This window comes from Melospiza melodia, chromosome Z (assembly GCF_035770615.1).
Source record: "Melospiza melodia melodia isolate bMelMel2 chromosome Z, bMelMel2.pri, whole genome shotgun sequence".
NCBI lineage: Eukaryota > Metazoa > Chordata > Aves > Passeriformes > Passerellidae > Melospiza > Melospiza melodia.
The window spans coordinates 80,543,992-80,571,194 of NC_086226.1; the positions used below are offsets into that span (position 1 = coordinate 80,543,992).

A 27,203-nucleotide genomic window follows, 5' to 3' on the forward strand; every position below is an offset into this window, starting at 1 on the left:
ATACATTTTGCTGCACTCCTAGCAAGCTAAATTGTGAGAACAAGACATGTTTCTATGTTTCCCCATTCAGAGGAATTTAAAAATATATATTTACAATGACGCATGTATCACTGAAAGTTAATTTGCAATGAATGGCACCATAACGCTGCACAGTTTGTGCAATTCTGCCTTTTATATTTTAGATTCTTAATCTAAAGTTTCTAAATTCTAAATTCTAAAATCTAAGTTCTTCATTCTAAAGGGTATCTCTCTATTAAGAAAATTATGCAAGTTAAATTAAAAAATGAAAACACTTTGGGATCAGTAAAACTATCTTTATTTAGTGCTATTTAAAAATTATTTTTTAATTTGTTCTATTTGATTTCTAAGACTACATGACCACAGGTCACTCGGTAATCACCAACAAATTGGCCTCTTTTTATTAAATCTAAGATATAAAATAAGTGTCATTGTGTTTACCACAGAAGTATCAGAGACTACTTATTTCATGAGCATGCAGAGTGTTGATGCCCATGTTAATCCCCTGAGCTCATTAGCAACAGATATGGGAGGATGGACATTGGTAAATAATTGTTATTCTGAAAATATACTCATTATTTTCTCATTGTCTTCACTAGAATTCCTGGGTGTGTATGTTATGAAGGATGTGAGAAAAAACCTACTTTTCAGTTCTTCAGGAAAAGTCCCTGGATTTCAGGAAAATGTTTCGTGAAACAGTTGCAATTTATAACCAAAAGTCAGAAAGCTTCAAGATGCAGAAATTTACGACTGAAGTGCTAATATTCAGCCATCATTCTCCAAAAATACTCCTCTCCTCGTGTGCAGCACTGTATTCTCATTTTTTGTGACTGGCAGCAATTAATAATAAGGGAAAGTTGCAATTTTGTGACTTTTCTTCTGAAAGACAACATGCTGTAGTGAGTGTTGAGACTGCATGTTGGGCAGTCATTGTCACCTGTGAGTCCTTGTGGATGTTTTTTGTCTCTAACAGATGATTTTTGGAGAAAGGGCACAAGCTGAAGCCATTATAAAACAAAAGGATGTGTATTTTTACAAAGGGGCTCATTCAAGTTGTAAACCACTGAAGCTTCATCTCTCTTCAGTAAACATAATATTTTAATGTAATTTAGTTGTTTAAATGGTTTGGGAGCAAATGGCTTTTCCATGTGCTACTTTAAGCTTCTTCAGAATCTGAAATTATAGAGTTAACTATTTTGGGGAGCAGGATGTACAGGAAATAAAAGAGAAAAGGGGCAAGGGTGTGAGCAAATACCAGCTCTGCTGTGGCATCTCATAGCAGGTCTGGCCTGCAGCCACTCCTTATCTTCTCAGAAATTAATTTGCCTATGCAGAAGTGGAGGAGAGAGGATAAGGACTGATAAATATCCCAGGAAATCTGACTTACAGGAAATGAAATTGTCATTTTACATTTCTGGTGCTCGTTCAGAGAGCAGCAGGATAGGGAACAAAAGAAAAAAAAAAGTATTTTTAGACTCGTTCAAAACCCAGAGGTGTTTGTTTTTTGGTTGTTTGTTTTTTTTTTTTTTTTTTTTTTTTTTTTAATCTGTATGAACAAAGGGAACACATTGAGGAGACCACAGCACCAACTGCTGATTTTTCCAGATCAAACTTACCTGCTACAAAGACCCCCGTGGCTGAATCCAGGAAAATGCCAGGCGCTATCTCTGCTCCACACTTGCCGCGATAAGCTGCGCGCCCTCCAAGGTGTTGCAACACAACAGCTCCCAGAAAACCACCTCATTTTTCAAAAGTTTTTATTGTTAAGTTTGAAGACTAGACAAGGTCGTACTGGTTTTACATCGCTCTACATGATTTAGGTATATACAAAAACCATTTGAATATCACACAGCTTGAAGGGTTGCAAAGGTCGTTTGTGTCCAAGATACTTCTGTACTTACTGACACATCAGAAGCCAGCACTGAATATTATAGTTCACATTGGTTGTATAGCAAAGATACACTCATTTAGTATCCTTAGTCTTCAAAACTGACACTTAATTTGTATGAAGCTATTCCAAAAGAGAAAGTCAACCCTGGATCCAGAGCCAGTTGAGGCGACGGGCCCTGAACGCTGATAAAAAGGAGCCTCGTGCCAGTGCTTTATTTCCCAGGCTATAAATGTAGGATATTGCCTAGCAACACAAAGGTGAGGCCTGCCTACCAATACTTAGCTGGTTCAGGGTGAAATTTAATTAAGGGAACACTTTTGGCCTTGTTCAATGTCATTGTTAGCAATTAATTCAGAAGTCAAGGATTATTTCTGAGCTTTTCTCCGTCCCCTCTTAAAGGGATGTCTCCTGTCCTGCACTTCTGGTTTTTTTGGGGCTGGTTGCTTTCACTGGGAGAGAACAGTTGTGTTAATTTAAAACTTGCCCCTTATGACAATGGTATGCACCTGGACAATAAAATAAAATCAAAGGGAAAGAGTTTGATTTATCCCCTAATCTGATTCTCACCTGTTTTGTTAAATCTGAAGGACTCCACTTAAATCAAGAGCTATTTCAGAGTGATACTACTGACATTGGGAGCAGAATTTGGTGCTGGAAGTGCCAATCCAAGAAAGTTTTTTGGTAGCCAAGCTAGGAGTTCTTCTAGCATGCAGGTTGAAACTGTAAGGGCATCAGATATGTGATTTTTTAAGTAATTGTCATGGAGTATTATCACTAGCTATGGAGCTCTCCTTGTGAAGGCTACTGGCACAGGACATTAGGGTGAAAATACTCAACACAAAATTAATACCAAATTAAAGCTACCATGTTACATTACATGAAAACCCAGTATGCAGATGAAGGGATTACAATTAATTTACTAAACCAAGAAATATTAATTCAAAAGCAAAACTGAAGCCCCAAAAGATTAATAAAATGAAAAAAAAAACCCCAACATTAAGATCAGAAACCAAATATTTCAGAAGAGCATTAACATGAGTTTTTAAACTAGGAAGTCTAATTTTCTGAAATGGCCTTCTGTTTTTCTGGATACAGTCAGTTAGTGAAATATCTACATGCTATTCTACATATCTGTAATTAAATTCAGGGTCAACTGCTCTCCCATAAAAGGAAAATTTATTTAAGCCTCTTAAAGTATTGTGTGTTCATACCCTAAAGACTACATTTTTCTTTTTTGTTTTTTTCTTTTTAACCTAAAGCCTAAATTACAAAATATAGGCAGTAGATAATGTAAGGATAGACTCGTCCGCCATTATTCATATAGATTTTTTTTTCTCGTTAGAAGTACCACCAAATTGATTGACTTTCTCTTTAAAATTGCTCCTTTTGGTTGAAGACCACTCCATATATACATCATTAAGGAATGCTGTTAACACAGTTACAGACAAGACAGTAACAGTCTAGTGGCTTTTGTTATGCAGCACAAAGTAAAAAATAAAGAACAAAGTTAGCAGTGTTGCACAGGACCTCAACATTTCTTACACATACTTTTACCTTTACAGGACTCTTCTTTAGAAGTCTTTAAATGTCTAAGCCTTATAAAATAAATACTTGTATAAATACAGTTTAAGGATTAAGTCATTTTGTAGAGGCAGGGTGTTCTGTTTGCTAAAATGTGACAGTTTAAGTGACACTATCAGAAAACCGCCACCATTATATCCCCAATTCTTGTATGTAAAATTCCTGGCTGCTATTCTAGAGTCTTTCACAGTTCAATGGATAATATATATTTAGTCTGTGGTGGAGAATGTGTGATTAAATGCAGGTTTTTTCGAAATCCAAACCATTTTGTTTCCAAGGTAAACTTTGCCCTTTGCAGATTGTGGGCCAGCAAGCTGCTGGCCTGGGAAGCAGTGCCCAAGTTCAGAGTTTTGGTGAGAATGGAACAGTGACAAAAAGTATAATTATAAGTTCAGTGACATTTGCTAAAACATGCAGCTGCATCTCTCTCTCTCTCTCTCTCACATTCTCTCTTTCTCTCCACATCAGCATGGTATGAAATTAAAAGGTTGGCAGTAATCCCAAGTGCTGTTGTTTCAGGTCCCCTCACTCCCCGTCCTGGGATCTTTTTTTAGTCTGAGGTGCTGCTCTAACTCTAAAGAGCACTTTACTGCAAGGGAACTTGGATTGCTCTTCAGAGATTGGTATTGTCATCTCAATTGTCATCTCAATCGGCAGGGGAAACTGAGGCACGGGGGAGAACGTCCCCCCTACTTCTCCACTACTTTTCCTCCTAAAATCTACTTTTTAAACTGGGGTTGCTATCATGCTGTGTGTGAAGCATTCCTGTAGATGGGGGATGATAGGAAACAGCCTCCTCATGGCTCACTGGTGTTGTCTGAAAATAGGAGTAGAGGGTGACCAGGGACAGGCTTTGGTTTGCTCCTAAGTCACCTCTTCCCTTTTGGGGAGGAAAGCTGTGATTTAGGAAGAGCCTAAAGAGGGAGGGTTTCCTGGCAGTGAGGGAGTCATTCCTCCTGTGTGTCTTTCAGCACCTGGTTCCTTCTCCCCACATTTTCCTCCTCGCTGGAATTCAGAGTGTGTGTGAAAGCAGTGATGGGGGTGAGCAGGTCTGCGTGCTCACCCCTGGAAAAATCATCCTGGAATGGGATTTCTGATGGAAATCTCTGTGGGCACCCAAGATGAGACACCATAGGTGCCCTGGTGCCTCACCTTAGTCTCCATTAAAAAGCACAGAAACTTTGAAAATGAAGAAACTTTGGCAAATTCATTAACGTCATAATACACTGATTTGGTTACATATTCAAAACAGGTGACATCTCTCAAGGAAAACAACACCAGCACAGTGTGATACTGAACAGAAAAGATGGAGGCCGTGTCTACAGCATGCAAAATAGAGAAGGAAAATGGGGCAGGTAGGAAAACCCTCCAGGTGTGTGGACTCTGCTGTCTAGATGGAAGTGGTGAAAGGTAGCTCGGAACATCACAAGTACCGTGTTTGAACAGTACCATGGAGAATTTCCCAAAATATTGTGTCGTAAGAACTGACAGTGTTTGATAGGCACAATTACTATAATGCAGTCATCCCCAAGTAAACTTATTGCTAAAAGCTGCAGTATCACTTTTTGCAAGTAAGATGATGGTATGATTTATGGAGAACTCGTCAGCCCAATGTTCCTGAAGCTGCAAATGAGCTTCGTTTTTCTCTTCCCTTGTAAAAAGGATGCTGCTGTTTTGTTTTTACGTTTTTTCTTTTTTCTCTTTTTCCCTCAACGCGTTTCAACAGCTCAAAGGAGAACTAGGAGGGTAATTCCACAGCAGAAGGGACAACACCAACAGATTTCAAGGGCAAAATTAAAACCGGATCGGATCGTTTTTTAAGAGGGCAGGCTTAGACCTCCTGGCGAAAGACAGCTAGCGGCCTACCATAAAAAGATGAGCGAGCACTGGTTCATGGAGAAAACCCCACTCAGCATCCTACAAGCTTCTTCTACAGCAGCAGGAGCGGGGCAGCTCAGTCCTCGGCCGCACAGCCCAGCAGCTCGGAGCGCAGGGTGATGCGGCCGTACCACGACCAGGGCAGGATGCGCACGTGCCGGGCCACGATCGGGGGCTCGATGATGTTCTTGCGGTGCGTGTCGTTGTCAAAGTTGCCCTGGAACACCTGTGGGGGGAAGCAACGGGGGGAGGATTTTAGTGGAGGTTCCCCCGGGGGTGCCTGCAGGTGCGGCAGTCGTGTTCCCTGAACGGGATTTTCTTTTCGCCCAGGGTTTTCCTCCTGGGAAGCTGAGAAGCCTCGGGGAAAAGGAAAACAAGTCTCATCTCATTTGCTTCTGCTGTGTTGTGCTCATGTGGAATGTGTTTGGAGATTGTTTATCCAACAGGTAACTGTTTCATTGGATTCTGGTGAGTTGTTTTCACTCTTTGGCCAGTCAGGGCCAAGCTGTGTCGGGACTCTGGAGAGAGTCAGGAGTTTTCATTGTTATCTTTTTAGCATTCTGTAAGTGTCTTTTCTGTATTCTTTAGTATACTATACTATATTAAAGAATACTATACTATATTAAAGAATACTACACTATATTAAAGAATACTACACTATACTATACTATACTATACTATACTATACTATACTATACTGTACTTCTATAGTATATTATATACTAAAATACTATAATTAGTATATATAATTAGTATATTATATACTAATATACTATAATTATATAGTAATAATATAGTATAGTATAGTATAGTATAGTATAGTATAGTATAGTGTAGTATAGTATAGTATAGTATAGTATAGTATTCTTTATTATAATACAGTATTATAAAGTAATAAACTATCCCTCTGGGAACATGGAGTCAGATGCACCATTCCCTCCCCTCGCTGGGTGTCGGGGTCTCTAGCTGATCAGAGTGACCCCAAAATGTGTTAGAAAGTCTCTTTTTCCCAGCCCAGCGCTTGAAGAAGGAGTCAGGGCTCTTCATTTCTCAGTCTCAAGGTTGTTTGTTGTTCCTTATCTATAAAATTCTTTCTCCTGTCCTGCCCAGGTCAGCTCAGCAAGGCAGTCAGAGGCACTCTGCCTGCCCCAGGGTAGTGTTATGTCTTTATACTAAAAACTACATATGCATTATTTACAATTACTTCCCAATATCCATCACCTATGTTAGACAGTGAGCTTCTACTCTAAACCAATCCAAAAGTGCCACCATCAGAGCAGAAGATGAAGGCCAAGAAGAAGAAGGAGAAAGGCTGGACATGCCCAGATCCCTTCATGTTGCCCCCTGAACCTCCATTCCAGAAACCCCAAAAAATCTATTTTTTCACCCCGTGATAAATTCATTATCATTCTACTTAATCTGTCATGGCTTGCAGATCTTCATCTAAAGCTCCACGGGTCATAATCAAACCCTCAGGGGCATTCTGGGCTCTGTGCCAGGGTCTCTGAGCCCCCTGGCAGGGTCTGGGCTGCTCAGGACAGACAGAGGGATGTCCTGGGTTGCCTGCATGTACAATATGCAGGGAGGTTTTAAGGCTGGCCTATAGGAATGTGCCTCCTGTTGACAGAGTGACTAAACTACCCTTTGTCTCCTTAAAAAGGGAAAATCCCAGAAGTTTCTTTCCTCAATTAGGTAAAAAGCCACCTCATAGGACCTGGGGGACTTCACCTCAAACTTAAGGATAGCACATTGGAAGGAAGCCAAAAAGTTCCTCCTGGGCAATTTACTAGAAAAAGAAGAGAGCAAAGAAACTAATCACTTTTGTGAGGTGTTGTACCAGGAGCAAGAACCTCTCGCACCTGACTCAGTTTTTCTCTGTGAAGAGTTTTTTTTATTTTGCCTTTTAATAAACCTTTTTGTTTCCAACACTGCAACAGAAGCCATCCTGCTGATTTTTATGCCTCCAAGGGTAGCTGAGCTATCTTGGGTGTGTTACAGGCCTCCAAGAGCTCATGAGACTGGGCTTGAGGAGTCTCCTAAATCACTGGCCCAGCCCATGGTGAAATTCCGACTACCCTGGATCCACGACGAATGTTTAACATCGGTACACGCATCTTTTAATGCTGTTTAAACTAAAGGTTTAAATGGCAAAGAGAAGGTTGGGAATTAGATGTTAGGAAGGAATCCTTTGCTCTGAGGGTGGGGAGGCCTTAGCAGAGGTGCCCAGAGCAGCTGTGGCTGGCCCTGCATCCCTGGCAGTGGCCAAGGCCAGGCTGGACAGTGGGGATTGGAGCACCCTGGGACAGTGGAAGGTGTCCCTGCCCATGGAAAGGGTGGCACTGGATGAAATTCAAGGTCCCTCCCAACCCAAATCTGTGATTCCATGAGCCCCTGCCTCTGCTGAGTCTTGAGATTCGTTCACACTCAGCCCTGCTGCAGGCAGAGCCTTCTACTCAAAGCCTCACCCACCGTTCTGCCAGGGCCACGCTCTGAAAGTTACACAAAAATCATTAACATTTAAAAAATTAAATGTCTTTTCACTTGGCATTTGTACCGTCTCAAATTAATCCCAGGAGACGCTGTTACTGCTTCTGAGGAAATAGCATTAATAATTAAAGGTAAGAATTTTTATTTTATCGCTTATGAAAGTTGCTGGGGTGCAACTATATAAACCCTTGTAAAATTGGTGATTATCAAGGATATTATCTTCTCATGTCAGACAAAAGTCAGCAGATGAATGAAGAGCATCAGGCTGTGATAAAAGTAAAACATCCTACGGTACAGTGCATGTTATGATCTTATTTCCACCTGTATTGGTTAATCCACACAAAAGTGAGTTATAAAACTCCTATCTATGATAAATCAACGCCAGGTTTTTCCCCTGCCAGCCACTATTTAAATTCAAAGGCCACAGCACCAATTTTTGGCAAAATGATCAGATTATCCCCTTGGGTTGTTTTCAGTTTTTATGGAAAATGCTCATCTCTTAAAATGTCAGCCAATTCACTTCTCATTTGTAAAAACTGAACCTGATGGCTTTTCAACTGAAAATGAATGACTGTTGTTTGCATCATGCAGAGAAGAATATAGACCTCCTGGAGAAGTGCTTATGTGACTGAATTAATTCAGAATTACAGGTTTCCTAGAAGTTATTGGGAAAATACCAGAGTGTAAAGTGCAAGCTGGCTGATCCAGTATTTAAGCCCCGAATCTGGATCCTCTGTGACATCTTCATAAAGATTTTGGTCTCCACGCTGAACCTCTCTGGATTTTGGAAGCTTCTCCCCAAGTGCTGTCATTTCAGGACAGCAAACACAATCCATCCCCTCCCCAGGTGATGAATTCCCCTTCTCCTCTGCCATCACAGAGGTGGGAGCATGAAAGGATGTGGGAGTTCTGATACATGGATAAAACAGCAGAGAAAATGACCACAGAAACATCAGTTTTGTGAGTCTAAGGGAAAGAAAAAAAAAACCAAACCCAAACAACCAAAATAATGTAGCACAGGGAAAATTGTTTGCTGCCCAAGTACAGGGTTGATACATAAATCAGCAGGAGCTTGGGCTAACAAGGTTTGCTCCTCAATTCCAGTTTCATTTGTAGCAAAAAAAACCATAACTAAGTTCATAATTGAAATTACAGTGACACTTTCCAAAACCCAAAATGCAGCTAGGAAAGCTTAAAAGTGTTTTTTGGTTTTTTTTGTTTTTATTTCCATTTGATTTCTTGCACATGCATGTGAAATATCTGTTGATATTTTTGCCAGGCTAAACAAAGGAACCTTTCTACAGGCCCAGTATTCATATCTGAACACAGATATGAAAGATAAATAAAATTATGTGAGGCAAAACCAGCTCAACAAATACAGCTGAAGGAGGGAGGGTTATTTCATTTACTTACGACATGAGAACAAGATTTAATTTTTTTTTTTAACTCATGCATGATTTCATGATCACTTGAACTGTCTCAGAGGTTATTTTATGCAAATACGAAATACACCTTTCCTCAAAATTCAGGATGTAATTTCAAGAAATTAACTAAATGTGCAAGATTAGAAGAAGGATTTTGGGGAAGTAAATGTATCAGAAAGTATGGGAAGCATTGTCAGCATCCACAAGTGTGACCTGCATAAAACATAGCATTCTAACAGCAATTTACTCTTCTTTTCCTGTGGTCCCATGGCAAATTTCTTATGGGAAAAACGATATCTTTTCCCACTCTTCATTTACTTTTAGCCTCAATTCACTAATAGAGTCAAGGAATTTGGAAGAAGCAGGGAGGACAAAGGACAAGACATGACTTATCAGAAGAAAAAAAAGCTATTTCTTTAGCTAAAAGTATGTATGTTTTTAAATCTACCTGTTGTTTTATGCCCAAGCAGTCAATACTAAATGAGGCACCAAAGTCATTAAAACCCTTGAAAAGCTGATGCCTCTTAATGACCACTCCTCACATTTGTTTCTGAGCTGGTTTTTTCAGGATAGCTCTGAAGACTGCCATGACTTTTTAGTATTTCAGAGGCTGATGCTGGAATTACAATATAATGCTCTATGTAAAAAAAAATAAATATATTCTCAATGATGAAATAACCCCAGGGCGATTTGTGCTCAAGAAATGAAGACCAGAATGTAAATTATCAATATGTCAGTGCACACCTTCACTTTCAGCTCTGTGTGAGAGCAGGTCTGCTCCTGCCTCATCCCAAAAGAGCAAATACAGAGAAAGAAGCAGCAAGAAAAAGGAGGTTTTTTGGGAGTTATTAAGCAGATAAGTCTCTCCAGCCAGAGAGGAGATACTGTAGATGTCTATAAAACCATAAGTGGCGTGGGGAAAATCGATGGCAGACAATATTGCAGTGTCCCCTCAGCAGGGCCAGGAGGGGACAGGCAGTGACAGCAGGGTCATCCAGAGCCATCCAAGGGTCACAGCTCCCCTTTCAACACATAATTAAACCATGGCACAGCTTCCTCAGCCTTTAACCACTGCTAAAGATCAGATACATTGAGAGGGGGGGAAAAACAGCCGGGGCTACTAGGGACACGGACAGAAAAAAAGAATAAAATTCAGAGCTGGGAAAGGGCTCTAAGGAGGAATAACAGCCTTGCTCTTCCTGATGCCCTTCTGAGACTGCCTAAAAACAGAGGCCAGACAGAATGAAGGGAATTAAAAGTGGTTATGTTTATTAAAGGGCCTCCAGGTATATTCAGGGCAGACAAAACCCCCCAGGGCCTACACCCAAAAATGGACCACAGCTCATGGGTTTTTATATTTGTATGAGTTTGGTCTGTTTGCACATTGGGGGTTAATCTAACAATTCCAGCTTCAGCTAATGAAGTCATTTACCCCAAGTTTGCCCACCCAACTCCCTTTTGTTTGCATTTCTGGGCCCTGGGGCAGTGAGGTGCCCTCGGTTGCCAGGCCTGGAGAGGAATTGTTGTGCCTGCCCAGAATGGGACAGCAGCAGCTGACACTGAATGTGGAGTTTGGAGTTATGCACCAAAGAACTGCAGGATGGCAAATACACGAAAAATATAAGAGCCAAAATCCTAAAGCATCATTCCAATCCACAGGATGCTCCTGGAAAGAGCTTCACCCTCCCCAAAACCAGGGGCTGCCATGTCACAAGGTGACTTTTCTTTTGCACAAGTGGATCTAAAAGCTCCTGCTTTTTGCCAACCCTGCTGCAGAACGTTTCATATTTTACAGTGTCTGTTTATGTCAGCCTGCACACTCGAAAGGTGTGACTTGCTGGAATATTTACTCAGCAGCTCTAGCAGTTTTACACGTACAGACCCTCCACACACTCCTCTGTAGCTCAGGCTCTTGCAGCTGCTGTTAAAAAAAAAAAAACCAAAAAAAAAAAACCAAAAAAACCCCAAAAAACAAACCAAAAACCAGAAAATGCGTGCTGCTGTACTTTAAAATATGCTAAATGTATTCGTTGTTACTTTATGGAAAAAGAGTGAAAGACAGGAAAATAGATACTGATATTCCCAGCTGAAAAGTCTGAAATACAAACAATTCTTGTTTATACCTGTGTCCAGCAAGCAATTTGAATGTCTTGATTTCAAACATTCAGTGAGATTTTTCAATGTAAACAAAGTGTTTTATGGCATTAGCAGAAAATCCAGATAATGACAGTGTAAGTTGATTAGAACTTTAAAAAGAAAACTGTTGTAAGACAGAATAATTTGGGAGAATACCTGAAGACTAGCAGTTTGGGGGAAAGAGTGTTGTCTGCTGTACCTTAAAAACATTTTTCATATCTAGCAGAATATTTTAAAAACATTATTTCACGGAGCATTTAATCCTGCTCATATTAGAAGAAGAATATTTTACAAAGAATACTCAGTCATGGCTCCTGTTTGGAGTTTTCTTCAGTGCAGGACATCTCAATATCCAGAAAAATAAAGGTGGCATGTGGATGGGTTTGTGGGCACATGCACTTTTGGAGTGAATAAGAGGAGAAAAAGTCATTTTTTCTCTCAGTTACCCTACATAAAGTGCACACATATCACATCCATGAATACCTTTACACAACCTCTATTATTTCTCTGTGTTCAGAACAGATAAAGGGAGATAAAACTTTAAAACTTATGAAACATCTCTAACATTCTCATACTGTCTTTCCCATGTGATCTACGTGTTGATGCTACAGAAATGGGCATTTATTCCATTGCACATGGCTTATAGGAGGTTCCAAGCCAAAACCAGAAATGTTTTGAAGACCAACCTGCCTCCAGAAATGTTTACAGAAACTCAAGGTAGGTTGTCAAATGAGCATTTTGTTTTTTGCTCATTTTGTCTTCCCCCAGCTGAAATGAGCATAGCCAGACCTTGACCTGACACAAATCATGATAATTCAGCTCAAAGTAGTGGAAGTCACTCATAATTTAAACCAGTGCAGATAAAAAAAGTAACTTAGATTAGGAATTACAACTATTATTGCAGATAATGCTATCAAATAGTGATAATTTATGTAATATGACTCAAAAAAATAAATTCATTGCCTGTGCCAAGTATGTAGATTACATGTAGGAATTGAACCTATCAGTGTAAAGCAGATATTATAATAATTAAACATCATCAGAAAAAAAAAAAAAAAGCAGCATTAGCAAATCTAGCAGAAAGATTTTTAACCTGACACGATCTAACTTTTCTTTATTAAGTAGGTTCCTGTCTCCTCTCACCCTGGCAATGGTCTGTGCGCCCAGAAATGTGTAATTATGACTAGTTCATAATTTTGTGTACAAACCCAGTGGCCATTTATGCAAAATTTATGCTAATTGCCCTGCTGATGGCTGGTCCTGGCTGCAGACCGCCGGGCTCCTTTGGGCTGCTCTCAGATGTTCTCACCTCCCTGTGAGAAAACAGCCCCTGAAACGCCATTTATTTGACACTGCAGCTGGCCTCGAGTTACCTACAGCAGGCTGCGCAATTTATAAATCACATGTGGAATGTGATTTAAAAAAAAAAAAAAAAAAGAAAGAAAAAGGTCAGATTCGGTTTGGATGTCCTCAGCTCTGGAGGTACAGTGAGCTACTGACCTCTAGTTGAGAAAAACAAGATAGCTGTTAGCTCTGGTCCTGTTTCTAAAATATATTTTCTTCCTACGTGACAGCCTGCAATGTAATTTATTTTGCTTCTTGATGACAACAGGAAAAGTTTTCATATTTTTTCCAGGCAACTCATTCAGACTATTTAAAATGAATGAGAAGGGCTCCATTTGCCTTTTTTTTTTTCTTTTTTCTTTTTTCTTTTTCTCTTTTCTCCCAGTAACTTTTTGTCTGCGCTCACAGGAATAGGGCACAGATATGAAATGAAATGACTGGCCATTAAAATAGCAGGAGCCAAGCAGGAGCTGCAGGAGACACTGGTCTTGGAAGAGCTTTTCTATGTGAAATAGTGCAAAAAACTGAACACCCTATTTCCTTCTCCTCTAAACTACTGTTTTGTGAAGGATTGACCATATTTACAGGCTGCACACAGGCAGCCTGTAATATATATTATATATAATATATTATAATATATATTATATAATTATATATATATATATAAAATTATATAATTATATATTATAGACTATAATATACTATAACATACTATAATATATTATAATATACTGTAATATACTATAATATACTATAATATACTATAACATACTATAATATATTATAATATACTGTAATATACTATAATATACTATAATATACTGCAATATACTATATTATACTATAGTATACTATAGTATACTATAATATACTATAATATACTATAATATACTATAATATACTATACTATAATATAATATACTATAATATAATATAATATAATATAATATAATATAATATAATATACTATAATATAATATAATATAATATAATATAATATAATATAATATAATATAATATAATATAATATAATATAATATAATATAATATAATATAATATAATATAATATAATATAATATAATATAATATAATATAATATAATATAATATAATATAATATAATATAATGAGATAATATCTTATCTATTTAAAAATATAAAAATAAAATATAATATATTGTATACAACTTAATACAAGAGACCAGTAATTTTCTCCTTTGTAAATGAACTTTAAAATATGATGAGGAAGGGTAAGTGAACAGCCCCAGGAATTCAGTGAGATCTGGTGATCTGTTAGGACTCATCCTGGAAACAGATCAGCAGTGGGATGCTGAGCACCAGATGGGTTCAAGTTCTCAGCTCTGGCCTAAATGATAAAGTCACAATTTCATTATAAAGTGACCATATTCACCCACAAATCATTATTACCAGCCTACCAATATCTCCATAATTTTTTGTCTGTGAGTTTAAAAATAATTTTTTTCCTTTCATCCTGTCTTCCTTTCCCTAAAATGTTTTGGAGCCACCTTTCCCCTAAACTTTTTTGATGGTTAAACAAGGCAGGGTGAGGACAGGGTGACTAAATCACCTGCAGGAGAAATAAGAAATCTGTGTGTTCTGTCCTTCATAGAATAAATCAAGGTGTTCAGATAATAAATAGGACTAATGAGGGTAAAATATCAGTATTTATGCTTGCTGCTGTTGATAGTTGTCGGTATCTACCTTTTACCTTCCTTCTGTATCTCCTGAAAACAGATGCAACATTTCACAGAATTTTCATTTTGCTATGCAAACTTGTTTGTTTGTTTGTTTGTTTGTTTTTAATTTTTTTTTTCTGTTCCCTTGTATTTGGGAGAAAATCTCACCTTAAGATAAAATAAATTTTACTGGATCCTGTTCAAAGCTGGTAATGTCAGATAGGACCACTGGTGCTGTTCCTCTCCTGCACCTCATGGATGAGGTTCAGCACTGCTTTTCCTCCTTGTGGCTTTTTTAAAATTTATATTTCTGTCCCAAAGCACACAGAGCAGGGTTTCTCTCTACGTCCCATGGAACACTGCATCCACCCAGCTGGAGTGGTGAGTGTCAAAAAGAGTTTACTGGGTGACTCCCCATTCCTCTGGATGAAGAAATGTATGCATTTTCAGTCAGGAAATGGATGATGGAAAGCGAGAAGAAATAGTTTGAAGTACTCCAACCAAAAGAAAAAGGAAAAAACGGAGATAAAATCAATTTTTTGTGTCCTGTGAGGACAGGGTGGGTGTATGGCAGCAAGGGGGATAAGCCACCTTTCCACTTTAGAGGATATTTGGAAACTGGAGCTGACTGTTTATAGAATTTTCATCACAACCTGTCTCTTGGAACATATTAAATAATAATCTGAGTGAGGATGGTACAGCCTTGTCTGAGGCGAAAGAGAGGTGAATGAATTAAGCCTTGGCTCTGATATTTACCTGTCTCCACCTAGCCCAAGAGGACAGGAAAGGGCCTTGGGAGATTTTGAATCCCATTTTCTGCTGAGGGTGCAGGAGGAGAGGACCACAGTGCCTTTGGAGGGCAAAAGGTGCATGACCAAGAGCTGTCTTGAGACCTTTTCCAGCCCTACATCCTAAAAAGTTTTGCCAAGTTCAGTGACTCCTGGAAAATCAGACTCTGTCATCGAACGTTCAACTTTTCTGGATGCTTTTGATATAGGTAAATAACGTACCAAAACCAGATATTTCAGTTTGATGTCTGTGTACCAAAGGCTGAGGTCCAGACTCAAATCAAGTGAGCTTATTTGTTTTGTACACATTTAGATTCAGAAATCCTAACTTCTAATTTCCAGTGAAGTGCATTTGATCTTGTTGTGTTGATCTTTTAAATGATATTGACTTGTTAAAGAATCATAATAATATGCATCTATTTTATTCTCAGGGATGTTAATTAATACAGGGTGTGATATGTTTAAATGAGACAACGATTAAAGAGTTTCCCATTGCTCCTAATGGAATATGTGTGTAGCAATTAACAGTCCATCTGGTGAAGAAGGCAAAAACAATTTAATTGCTTTGGCCAATGGTACAAACAAATGCAGACTGGAACAGTACTTTAAGTCAGAGTGCATTTTCTTTTACATTTGTGTTATCACCAGGGACTCCAACCCATGTTCTCCTTTGCAACAAAATGAATGCAGGCACAAGTTTGGCTTAGAGAGAACATTTATTTCACTTTCCTCTCTCTTTTTAAATGCCAGGGATTTAAAATAGGATGTGTACAAAGTACTGAAGCCACTTAAATTGAATATATTTGTGAAATGCCTGCCTAAGGTGAGCTGTTTGCTTCCAATTTTTATTTGACAGCCAGTTATACCAAACACATCCACAATCAAAAAAAAAAAAATCATTGGTGTAAGAATCTTCTGAGCCAGTGGCTAAAACAACTGATCTGGTTTTCCCTATCTAAAATCCTTTAGGGAAAAAAAACTCTCACTTTGGGTTAAAGCCAGGGAGGTGACATTTGGGTTTCAGGAATTCACAGTCTGGATAGCAAGGCCTGACACTGCAGGCACAGCAACACAGCCATGCAAATACTCAGTGCTGTAATTTAGCATATATATTATGCACAAATGCCCAATCCATTAATAACGCATTCCCCTAATCAATGACATTTAATCAATCAGTTAAAATCTGTGCCATGTGGCAGATGCAGTTGTCTAACCCCCTCATCACTGGGCCTCCCTGTGCTCACGCAGCTCATTTCGATGCATATCAAAAGTTTCCTCACTGTTTGAAAGAAAATTAATTTAATTGACTTACGTGAGGAATATGTCAGTTTATTTCCTGAAGAATTTTTATTTATACTGAGAAATATAAGTGGGAGCCTGAACATTTATCACCCTGAATACCCAGATCTGAGACGTTATCAGACACATCAGCCATCTGGTATTTCAATAAATCCATCTTTTCTTTCAATCAGACAGAGCCCTACTAAGACATTTAATAAATAATTCACATTTTGTCGTCTTGGTTAACATTTCCCCAGGCAATGCATGTGCTGTAATATTTTTCCCAACAGATGATTATGAAATTCAGGTATTTGCAGTATAAAAGTGTTACCACAGTTTAAAGGAAAGGTATAACGAATAACAAGAGAGAAGTTAAATGCTTCCAGGTAAATCAATCAGCAAACCTATATTTTCCCTATGCCTCTCATTAAGCATTTGCAGAGGAAGTTGTGAAACTTTTTTTTTAATGTTTCTTATTTATTTTATAGCATAATAAAAATAATATTTTCAGTGAGTATTTGAAACCCTAGCCACTAATTTCTAGAAAAACAAAAAACAAAACCAAAATGCCCCTGTCCAAAATGGCTGGGTAACAAGGATGTGCTTCACAGGAAATCACTGAAAATAGTCCCTATTCACCAAAAAATGCACTGAAACACTGTTTTTTTTGACTATACAAATACACCGCTATTTACACACCTTCTGCTCTAGGGTTAAATGAAGAAATAGCTGTGATTAATGGAGAACTGTGAAGTTTTATGTATTTAACAGCATTAAATCAGGTGCATGGTGCTGGTAGGTGTGAATGTGATTTGCGACTCTTTTACTCACCCTGACTCCACCCAGTGCCATCCCCTGCATATGGAACCCAATCAAATAATCTGCAGGCCCTCATCAGTGGTGTCATCACAACCAAAATACTGATTTTTCTCTTTGCTTTACCTTGTCCTTCTTCTGCTTTTCATCCTGGTATATTTTCCAGTGCTCCCCATCGTTGCTGTACGCAAGCTTGTAGGACCCCACAAACTGGACGTGCCCAAAATCTTTTGCTCCTTGGGTGATAATGCCAGTGATCTTCGTAGGGATGAGCAGGTCAATCTGAATGGAACAGTTTAAAATTAAAAAAAAAAAATTAAAAAATCAGAAATGAACAAAAAAAAAACCGAAAAAAAAAACCAAAAACAAAAAAACCCCAACAACAACAACAACAAAAAAAAAGACAAAAAGAACACCAAAAGAACCACCAAAACCCCCCAAATAAACAAAAAAAAACCTCGCAAAAAAAAACCCCACCAAAAACAGCAACAACAAAAAACCAAAAACAAAATATCCCGAAACAAATAAACAAAAAAACCACACCAAAAAAAACCTCAAAACAAAAAATAAACCCCAACAAGCAAACAAAAAAAGAAAAAACCCCAAAAACCAAAACAAAATTTAAAAGCCCATCAAACACCTCGCCCCCCAAATAAATAAATTTTAAAAAATCAAAAAAATCCCCCAGGAGAACACAATTAGAACATTTTCTGTTTCCAGTCTGGTTTTGCAACACACCAAAGCAAAATGATGCAGTTTTGGTCCTCCCACTGTGTGCTGACACCATGGATAATAATTTACTTCTCCAAGCTCTAATTTCCCTTTTTTTCCCCATTTTTATTTATTTATTTTAAAATTTATTTTCGATACCACCTAATGGCACAACACGGAATAATCTCACGCCTTTCTCCATTGTGCTGAGTGTCATACATGGCTCCCAAAAAACCCAGTTAACTTTCAATGGGAACAATCTGCAGCTCCAAAATATTCCCATGTGCTCCTAATAATCAGAATACATGGCTGATTCCCCAAGTGCCTTTCCATTTCCTTCTCAGTTCATGAGCCCATGCTTTAGTAAGACTCTTAAGCTGTCATGCTCCTTTTCCTCCTGAAATTCCTTCTCACTTTATGCCTTTCTTTCTTTTTCTACCTGAAAATCTCAAAGTTTCTCGTTTCTTGAATTTCTTTTTGAGTTTTTTTTTTTATTTTATAATCTTAGCACAATGCTTTTTAAAAATGCAAGGCAGGAGTCTTAAAGCCTGATAAAATCTGAGCTTTCAAGTGGTTTCCACGTGAGTCAGCATGCCCGTGCCCAGTTCTTTGTGAACCAGAACCCAACACTGAATGTAACAGATTTGGGCCAGATGCCTTGGATTAAAATGATCGAGAAAGAGAATGCAGTAGCAAAAGTAAATTGACCTAATAATGTAATTTCAGAGGCAGAATGAAGGAGTTGAACTCCCTATAAAAACTGATATTTTCTTGAAATTTGAGAGTATAACTGAGGTTTCGTTCTGTGTCCTCCAGCAATGTGGCGAGCCAGTAAAGAAGAAATAAAAGAAAAGGTGGATTTATTTCAAACAATAAATGGCTGTGAAGCAGTCGGCATTTTTAAAATTGTCCCTTAAATCAGGCAAGAGAGACTCAGAGCAAAAATATTACAGTGAAGTGAGAGGAGTGCTGAACTCCACGAGCAGGTTGATTGACATGTTTTTACAGAAAAAAAAAAAAAAAAAAAGAAATTAGAAAGTGAAGAAATAAAGAATCTCTGTCTGATGAAATGCTGAAGATCCAGTGCTGGATTTTTTAGGAAGCTGAGACCCTCTGAGAAAACTCATGTTGTAGGGCTGGGGTGAAGAACAGATGTGCTGTGGAGCCTAAGAAATTAATGATGAGGAGAGAAACAGGAACAAATGAGCTTGGGAAGCCAGCTGGCGCCTCTGAGAGATGGAAATTGGGGTTTGGATTTGTGTCCCAGGCCAGGCTGGACAGGGCTTGGAGCACCCTGGGATGGTGGGAGGTGTCCCTGACATGGCAGGGGTGGCACTGGATGGGATTTAAGGTCCCTCCCAACCCTTCAGGCCATCCTGGGATTGTGTGAGAACAGAAAGAAGAAGAAAACAATTGAAAAGTGTAAGAGTACATTTATAAGAATAGGAGAGGAAAAATTCACGGTGTAGAGCAATCAAACAAAGGAAGCCTGGAGATCCCAACATTGGTGCAAAGAGTGGCAAATAACAATAGTAAATCCTTTTAAGGAAAGGAATGGCTTAAAATGTTCAATACTGAGATACCAAAACAGTGAGGGGAAATGTCAGAGTCTGTAGATGGCTCCAGAATTTTGGTTTTACCAGAGTGAACTAATTTATTGCCATCATTTATTGCCAGTTGAGGCACCCCAGGATGTCCCTGGGAGGCAAAATTGTGTTTTTGTTCAGTGGGGAGAGAGAGGGACTCAACCAGAGCAGGATCCTGCTTTGCAAGCTTTCATGGATGGCTTGAAGGGACTTTTCTCTTCTGTAAGGAGTGCAGGGCTCCACAGCCTAAGTGGGCCCCTGGGAAATGAGCACTGCTAATTAGCGTAAGTCTTTCATGAATTAATAAACACCAGGTCTCCAGACCTTGCTTCCAAATATTTTCGAGTCTAAATGAATAGTCTGTTTTTCTAAACAGGCTGATCACTAATTGGTCCACACTTCCAGGCAGCTTTTGAACTAAACATTTCAGAGTCAACTTTAGATTCTCTTTATAAATAATTTTGACATTAGCATTTTACAAGTGTAACCTCTTTTTAGCAGAGAATGCTTCTTATACTAAAAGGCAATGTCTCTCCTGTTAGCTTGAAAAAATGCCTCCACAAAACCAGTTGTTTATTTTTAAAATGTTGAAAGTGAGCTGAGAGGATTTCACAAATATTTAACATGGCCATGACACTCAGAGTACTCCTCATTGAAATTCAGAACAGGGAGAAAAAAAAATTCTCATTAAGATTCAGGGGATTCCAAAGGTAGAATCACAATAAATCTTTATTATCACATACATCCAGTGTTAATAAAAATGTCCTGGTAATGATTGTTTTGTGCTTATAGGACATATCCAGTGGCCTTGCTCTCTTGTTCGGAAAATTATGTGGGAAGCTGGAAGGTAATTTGGCTTTGCTCAGTATTTTTTTTTTTTTCAATAAGACTTATATAGGACTGTGTAGAATATGTGTGTGGGGGCTTTTTTTTGGGAAAAAAAGTGAAAAAAGAAATAATGAATAAATAGACTCTCGTCTTAGGTCTTGACAATACAGGCAACACATATTGCTGGAGATGAAGGAAAAGAATACAGGATATAACACCAGCATTTCTGTCTCTTATTTTATACTTATTTATTCATAAGCAGATGAGAAGCCTTCGGGCAATAAAGATCATTATTTAAATTAAAGAAATACAGCTTTTACTCTGTAGCCTCATTACCTTCTACCTTGCTTTCCATTCTTTGCATTGAAATACTTTAGAGCAGAAAGTTGAGGAGAATTTACACCACCTTCTAGGTAAAACATCTGCACTGAAATAGCCTAAATGAAAGTCATAACTTCCCATCAGGACACAGAACACTTTCATTCAGTTAGTGCAGCTTGCAAGTACCAGGCAATCAAACAAATTACCAGGGAGAGAAGTTGAATTAAGACACAACCAGTGTGTACCCTTCAAAGCTGAATGTGATTAACAGGATTAGAATGTGACTCTGGCTTCTTCAGTGCAGCAGAATTTAGAAGGAGGTAGAGGCAATTAGTCTGCAACTGAGAGGATCATTAGCTGGTTACAAGGAGAACCATGGTCTACAGTTAATGTACATTTCTACAAGCAGCAGATCAAAAGGCAGTTTAGCATCCTGCGCCTGAAAGAAGCCTCTTGGCCTGTAACTATTCCCTTTTCCCACCTTGTTTCACATGCTACAGACAAATTCAGGGTGGTTTGGAGGAGAATTGACTTAAGGAGAGCGCAGAGGTGAGCACACCTGAGCAGCGGAGCATTTCTGAGGAAGCGCTTGCATGCATGTGCAGCACCAGGATGCAGGGAGTGCCAGGCTCTGTTTCACAGGGAAGATGATGGTGAAATGCCTCACTGTGACTTTCAGCTGCTCATCCTTTCAGGAGTATTTAAAACGTTCAGTTAAGTCCTGTCTTTGTGCAGACACTGTGGCTCTGTTCCCAGTAGAGCCAAACCTGTGTTCAGCTTTGTAATTTTAGACATGCCATTTTTTCCACACAGGTTTTATTTTATTTGCCTTTGTGATCCGGTAGATTGTGTTCTATTGTTGTTGTTGTTTCGGGTTTTTTTCTTTGGTTTTTTTTTGTTGTTATTGTTTTTTTTTTTTTTTTTGTAGTTTTTGTTTTTGTTTTTGTTTTTTGGGGTTTTTCCAATTTTTGGGGTTTTATTTCGGTTGGATTTTTTTTGTTTTTTTTTTGTGTGTGTGTGTTTTCTGGAGTTTTTCTTCTTTTTTTTTTGTTTGTTTGCTTGTTCATTGGGTTTTTTTTGGGTTTTTCTTGGTTTTTTTTTTTTTTTTTTTTTGTTTGTTTTAATCACTCATCGGATAACGCTGATGAAAGCTGGGCACCCTCAATCCACTTGGCAAATGCAAAATCACTGGGATCAGAAATAAAGAAACCTCGGATCCAAAGAATATGACAACTGGAGGGAGGCACTGCCAAGGTGGGGACAGTTCTCACCCTTTAGAGGCTGAAAAGAGAAGTTGTCTCCAGCTGCTAATTCACCAGACCTGCCTGGTTAAATATCCTGGTATCATCACAGTGAGGCCTCAGGTTATTTTGGGATGCTTAAGGGAATGGTTGGACACCAAACCCCACCAATGTGCTTTCCAAGTAAATAAATCGAGAGTAAATAACTTGTCCTGAGCAAGCTGTTTACTCTTCATTTAAGACCTCGTGATTGCCCTGATTTTTTCAGGGTGAGCCGGCACAGCCAGAGCTGTTACCTGTGCCCTAAGGAAAAGGAGGGAAGGATTTCAGTGTCCGCATCAAAAAGGCAGAAACGCAGCTCTCCTCATCTTACTGCATCACAGGAAGGTGCTTTGCACTCTCCTCCATGCCCAAAATCTGGATGTAAAGGAAAATGAGTGCTGGTACAGTAAGCTTGCTGCAGATGTGCAATATCTGAATGTTTCTAAAAACACCTCACCAGCAGCTCTCTGTTCTGTTCACTGAAACTCAGCATTTCAGGCTTTTTTTTTTTTTTTTTCCTAAAGCCTAAATATTAAACTCACAAAAAACCCAAACCTCAAACCAAGCCCAAATTATAATCCATCATGACCAACTGGATCTAAAAACTGTTATGGGGAAAAAAACCAACTGAGCTACTAGATGCTCTTTGTAGAGAAATCTAATTTTCATCACAGCATCTTCCATACCAAAGAGGCTTTATTGTGTAGTCTCTTAAATATGTCTTATTAGGGTAAATAGCTCATAATATAACCTGAAAAAAATTAAAGGAAATTATGACAGAAAATGAATTGCTTTAGAAGAAGCCATAATAATTTAATATAAAGCAGCAGTTTTTAGCATTTTGATTAATATTCCACTTTACAGGATTTTCATGCTTCTTAGGCAAAAAAAAAAGAAATCAAATAAAAAGTTTTTAATTTAATTTGGTATGTATTAGGTATACCAGCTGTCATATGTTTAAAATTAAACTTCTTCTCAAACCTAGGTGGAGATGGGTTGCTTTCAAATAAAATAAGACAGGAGAGTCACTCTTTTTCTCCTTTGAAAATTTGGAAATTTTTTTTTTTTTTTTTTGCTGGCTTCTTTTTCGCTTAAGCTTAGACCTTCAACATGACTTCAATACTGAGTCACTATATTTTTAATGCCTGTAGTCCTGTAGGCTAAGATAATAAATACTGGTCTTATTTTCTTATTGCTCTTAATTGGTTTTCCCTCTGAATGACTTTATGGCTGCAGTAACTGCACTGAAGAAACAGGGCAGGAAGAATTCCATGTACCATCAGCTGTCTCCAGTACAATTTAAAAGTGATAAATTGGAGGGTGAGGCCTGTTCTTTGTAATCTCCATGGGCCATCAAAAATGCCTCTCAGGCCATTATGTTGAAAATTTTGGAGTGAAACCCACAACCAGGCTGAAAACTTACTTTATTTTCACCAGCGACTTCTTAAGTCGCCATTACTTCTTAAAAAGTACATATTTTGTGAATCCTTCCTATTTACATACTCAATATTCCCTGTTATATAGCTGTTACTGGAAAAGGAGGAAAAAACCCAGCTGAATTGCTATAATATTTTTTCAGCATTTCAGTAAAAATTGAGATAAAACAGGTATACATGATCAACTATTTGGACATTTTCAGAGCAGTATCTATTTGTTGCAGACCAGCTTTTCATAACTACAATTTACTAAACCGTGAATAATCTCATTTCATTGGCATTTCAAAAATTAGATATTAAAAAAAAAAAAAAAAAAGAAAGGAAAAAAAAAGGAAAAAAGAGAAGAAGAAGAAGGAGGAAATGTTGGGTCCTTTAAGGCAGATGATGTGCTGTGGTTGTATCAGCACACACAAGGTAATTTTGTTTTCCTCCTGATCCTGCAAACCAGAATGTATTCCACATATCCGTATAACCCTCACCACTTATCGGGAAGCAAGGGAAATGTCAGCACCAGGTATTTTAAGGTCTGAAGTCAAAGAAGATGCAGAGTTTTGAGATGATAGCATCAGTGATGATTAAATCCATAACCTTTTCTCCTGCCGCTGGGTATTTCACATCTGGGCACGGGATATTCTCGCCGTAATCGCGATTAGAGGATTTCTGCAGAGATCCAGACACAGTTGGCTGAATTAGTCACCAACAGCCAAGAAACCACTAATAAAACGTCTGTCTCTCTGCTGTGGGACACCCAGAGCCCATCAGCCCTTGAGGATGCCAGGATATTTAAAAATAGCCCATTAAATTACCAGTGATTAAGCGGGCTTAGACATCTGGCGGAGCTCAGAGGAAGCCTTTGAGCTGCTTTAGTGCACCCCAAGAGCTGATAAAATCTGGGGCACTGTCCTGTGTGAGGTCAATCACTTGGAATTCTTGTGGGATAAGCCAAGGGCAGAACAAAAATTAGCCATTAAAATGAAGCAGGGAGAATAAAAATATGAATACGGTCACGGCACGGCACACTGACTCTGTGTTATGCTGCTTTTCTGTGGAGCTCCTCAGCTGAGCACTGCTGCCAGCAGTCCCAGCACCTATTTATGGACAGAAATGGACAAGGGAATGAGAAAAGAAATTTAATTTACGTTCAGTTCTTTATACAATAGCCAAGAAGGCAAAAATTGCAAAAACATTTCATCATCCTGTATCATAATATGAAGTTGCTTTATTGCTGGAAGATGTAATCTGAAGGGGTTCTTGCTGAATTTACAATAATGATTGTGAGAACTTTGATCAAATTTGTTGGCTATGACTAGGAGTAAAAATATAGCAGAGAGAAGAACAATTACACACTTAAAAATTTAAAATACTATTTGCATTTCTGCTTGTTTTACTTTTAACTTTTAAATGAAGAAAAAATTGTGTTGGGATGATAGGATTGTTCCACTCTCTTCAGATATAGAGAAGAGTGGGACAGAGTGTTGCTATAGAGAAGAGTAAGTAAGAGTGTTGCCACTTTTTTTTTTTTTAAATTAAAATGTATCTCAAATTGATAAGGAAATGCATCAGTAAGAATTCCTGCATGCCAGTGCTCTGTCCCAGTGGAGATTCCTTAGTTTTCTGTTGAAGAGCATTACTGGGAATTTCAGATGCTGGAGTGGGTTAAACAGCAGCAAAAAACGGAGAAGAAAATTTGAAATATGAGCAGAGGAAGAAAAGTGTATTTAATAATGAATTTCAGAAAGACACTTGATAGAAATGTGAGTTCTAGAGAAGTTTACATCTCATAGCAACACTTGGAAAGACAGCCAGGAGAAATATGGGTGTCTTTGCTTACATTTCTCTTGGGTTTTTGGAACATTATGGGTTTTAAATGGAAATCAAAGGCTGGTGATGCAACACCTGGGAAGACAAAATCTCTTCCCTAAAAATGAAATATCACAACTTCCGCTTGGCTTTCAGCAGAGAGGATGAGACAGCAGCTTTTATGGCAGGACTGATAAATATCTTTTTACAAAGTGTTGGGATCATAATCTATACACAAGGAGCTCATTTTGTTTTTAAAATCAAAATTAATGGTGGTAATATGGAAGTTCATTATATACCTGGTTGCTTTTTTTCCTCCCTCCCCTTCCCCTCGGGTAATTAATAATGTTGCAAATATTTTCTGGAGCACATAAAAATGTCTCAATAATGTATGAGTATCTGGGCTACAGATCGATGAGCAGAGTGAAGATAAGCTTGCACACAAGATACTGCAAAGTGACTAATAATTAATATAACTACTGAACTGTTGAAACACTAACGAAAACCTGCCTGTAAGCAAAGCTAAGCCTGCCTAGAAGACAAGTGGGGTTAAGGCTGGAAGTTTCTCCTTGTGTTTAAAAGCTCTGACTGCATTAATTCTTATTTTTGGAGGAAACGTAGCCAAGACAGCATCACTCAGCCATTGTTTCTAAGAATGACTTTGCCCATCTGTCTGCAGGGATTATTATGCATAACCTGTTCCATACAGCTATGCTGCTGTAGCAATGCACTAAAAATGACAAAATTGTGATACTAGATTTTGAAAACAACAGCAGCCCGGGTTGTTTTTGGTTTTGTTTTGTTGGGTTTTTATTTGGTTTGGTTTTTGGGGTTTTATTTGTCATTTTTAAATTTTTTTTTTCGTGTGTGTGTGTGTGCTATCCTCTGAAATGTTAAGGCAAGCTTCTTTTTTCCCCTATGATACACTGTTAATAGCCACCACAAAAATAAAACCTGGGTGCACTATATTGTAGAAAACACCTTTGGCTCTTTTAGCCAGAGAAGTATTTTTCCAGGTTTACAGAAGAAATCAGATTTCTCTTTCCTTTTAGGCTGAATGTCTTGTCACTTCAAGGCAATAATCTCATAATATACTTTCCTGAATGCAATTAGAAGGTCTATTAATCTTCATTCTGCAGGACACAGGAAAGATTATCTGCTATTAGTCAAAAGGACACCCCGGAGCCCCTGCTGCAGAGCTTGGTAAATAGAACTCTGGTCAAAACAAGCCTGGGCTCTGCTGGCAGGACAGACCCAACCCTGGGACTGAGCTTTGATCTGGATTTATTTCCTTGCCTCTGCAAACCCCCCCCGAGGCCACGGCTGATTTTGGGGATTAAACTCTGCTGAAAGCCTTGGCCAGGAAGAAGGGTGTGTTTAACCACAAGTTTCGGGATGGCACTTGACAGAAGTGTGGGGTCTGGGGAAGTTAATGTGCCACAGCAACACTTGCAAAGGCAGCCAGGAGAAATGTGTCTGTCTTTGCTTGCGTCTCTCTTGGGGTTTTGGAGTGTTGTGGGTTTTAAGTGGAAATCAAAGGCTGGTGATGCAACACCTGGGAAGACAAAACCCTTCTCTTTTCCCAGCCTGGCAGTCCAAGAAGGAGTCAGAACTCTTCTATTCTCGTTCTCAAGGCTGTTTATTGTTTCTTATGTATAACAGTCTTTCTCTGACCTGCCCAGGTGTGTCTGGCAGGTCGGGTTGTGGCAGAGTGACCACCCTCAGGGTGGTGTTATCTTATCTTTGTATAACTGAAATCTACATGTACTTTATTTACCATAACTTCTCGATGCCTGTCACCTATGTTGGACAGTGAGTTTCTACCTTAAACCAATCCAGAAGTGCCACCATCCCAGCAGAAGATGGAGGCCAAGAAGAAGAAGGAGAAAGACTGGACA

General features: G+C 38.6%; 1 protein-coding gene across 2 annotated transcripts in view; it reads right to left on the reverse strand.

Moving 5' to 3' along the window:
• Positions 1 to 1,758: 1,758 nt before the first annotated feature.
• EDIL3 (EGF like repeats and discoidin domains 3) overlaps positions 1,759 to 27,203 on the reverse strand; it is a 235,995-nt gene continuing 210,550 nt past the window's right edge. For both annotated transcript variants that reach the window (XM_063180903.1, XM_063180902.1), the window contains 2 exons: positions 17,467 to 17,622; positions 1,759 to 5,594 (listed from right to left, as the gene is read on the reverse strand). In XM_063180903.1, the coding sequence (XP_063036973.1) occupies positions 5,445 to 5,594; positions 17,467 to 17,622 (306 nt within the window). In that variant the 3' untranslated portion in view covers positions 1,759 to 5,444. The remainder of the gene's footprint in view (positions 5,595 to 17,466; positions 17,623 to 27,203) is intronic.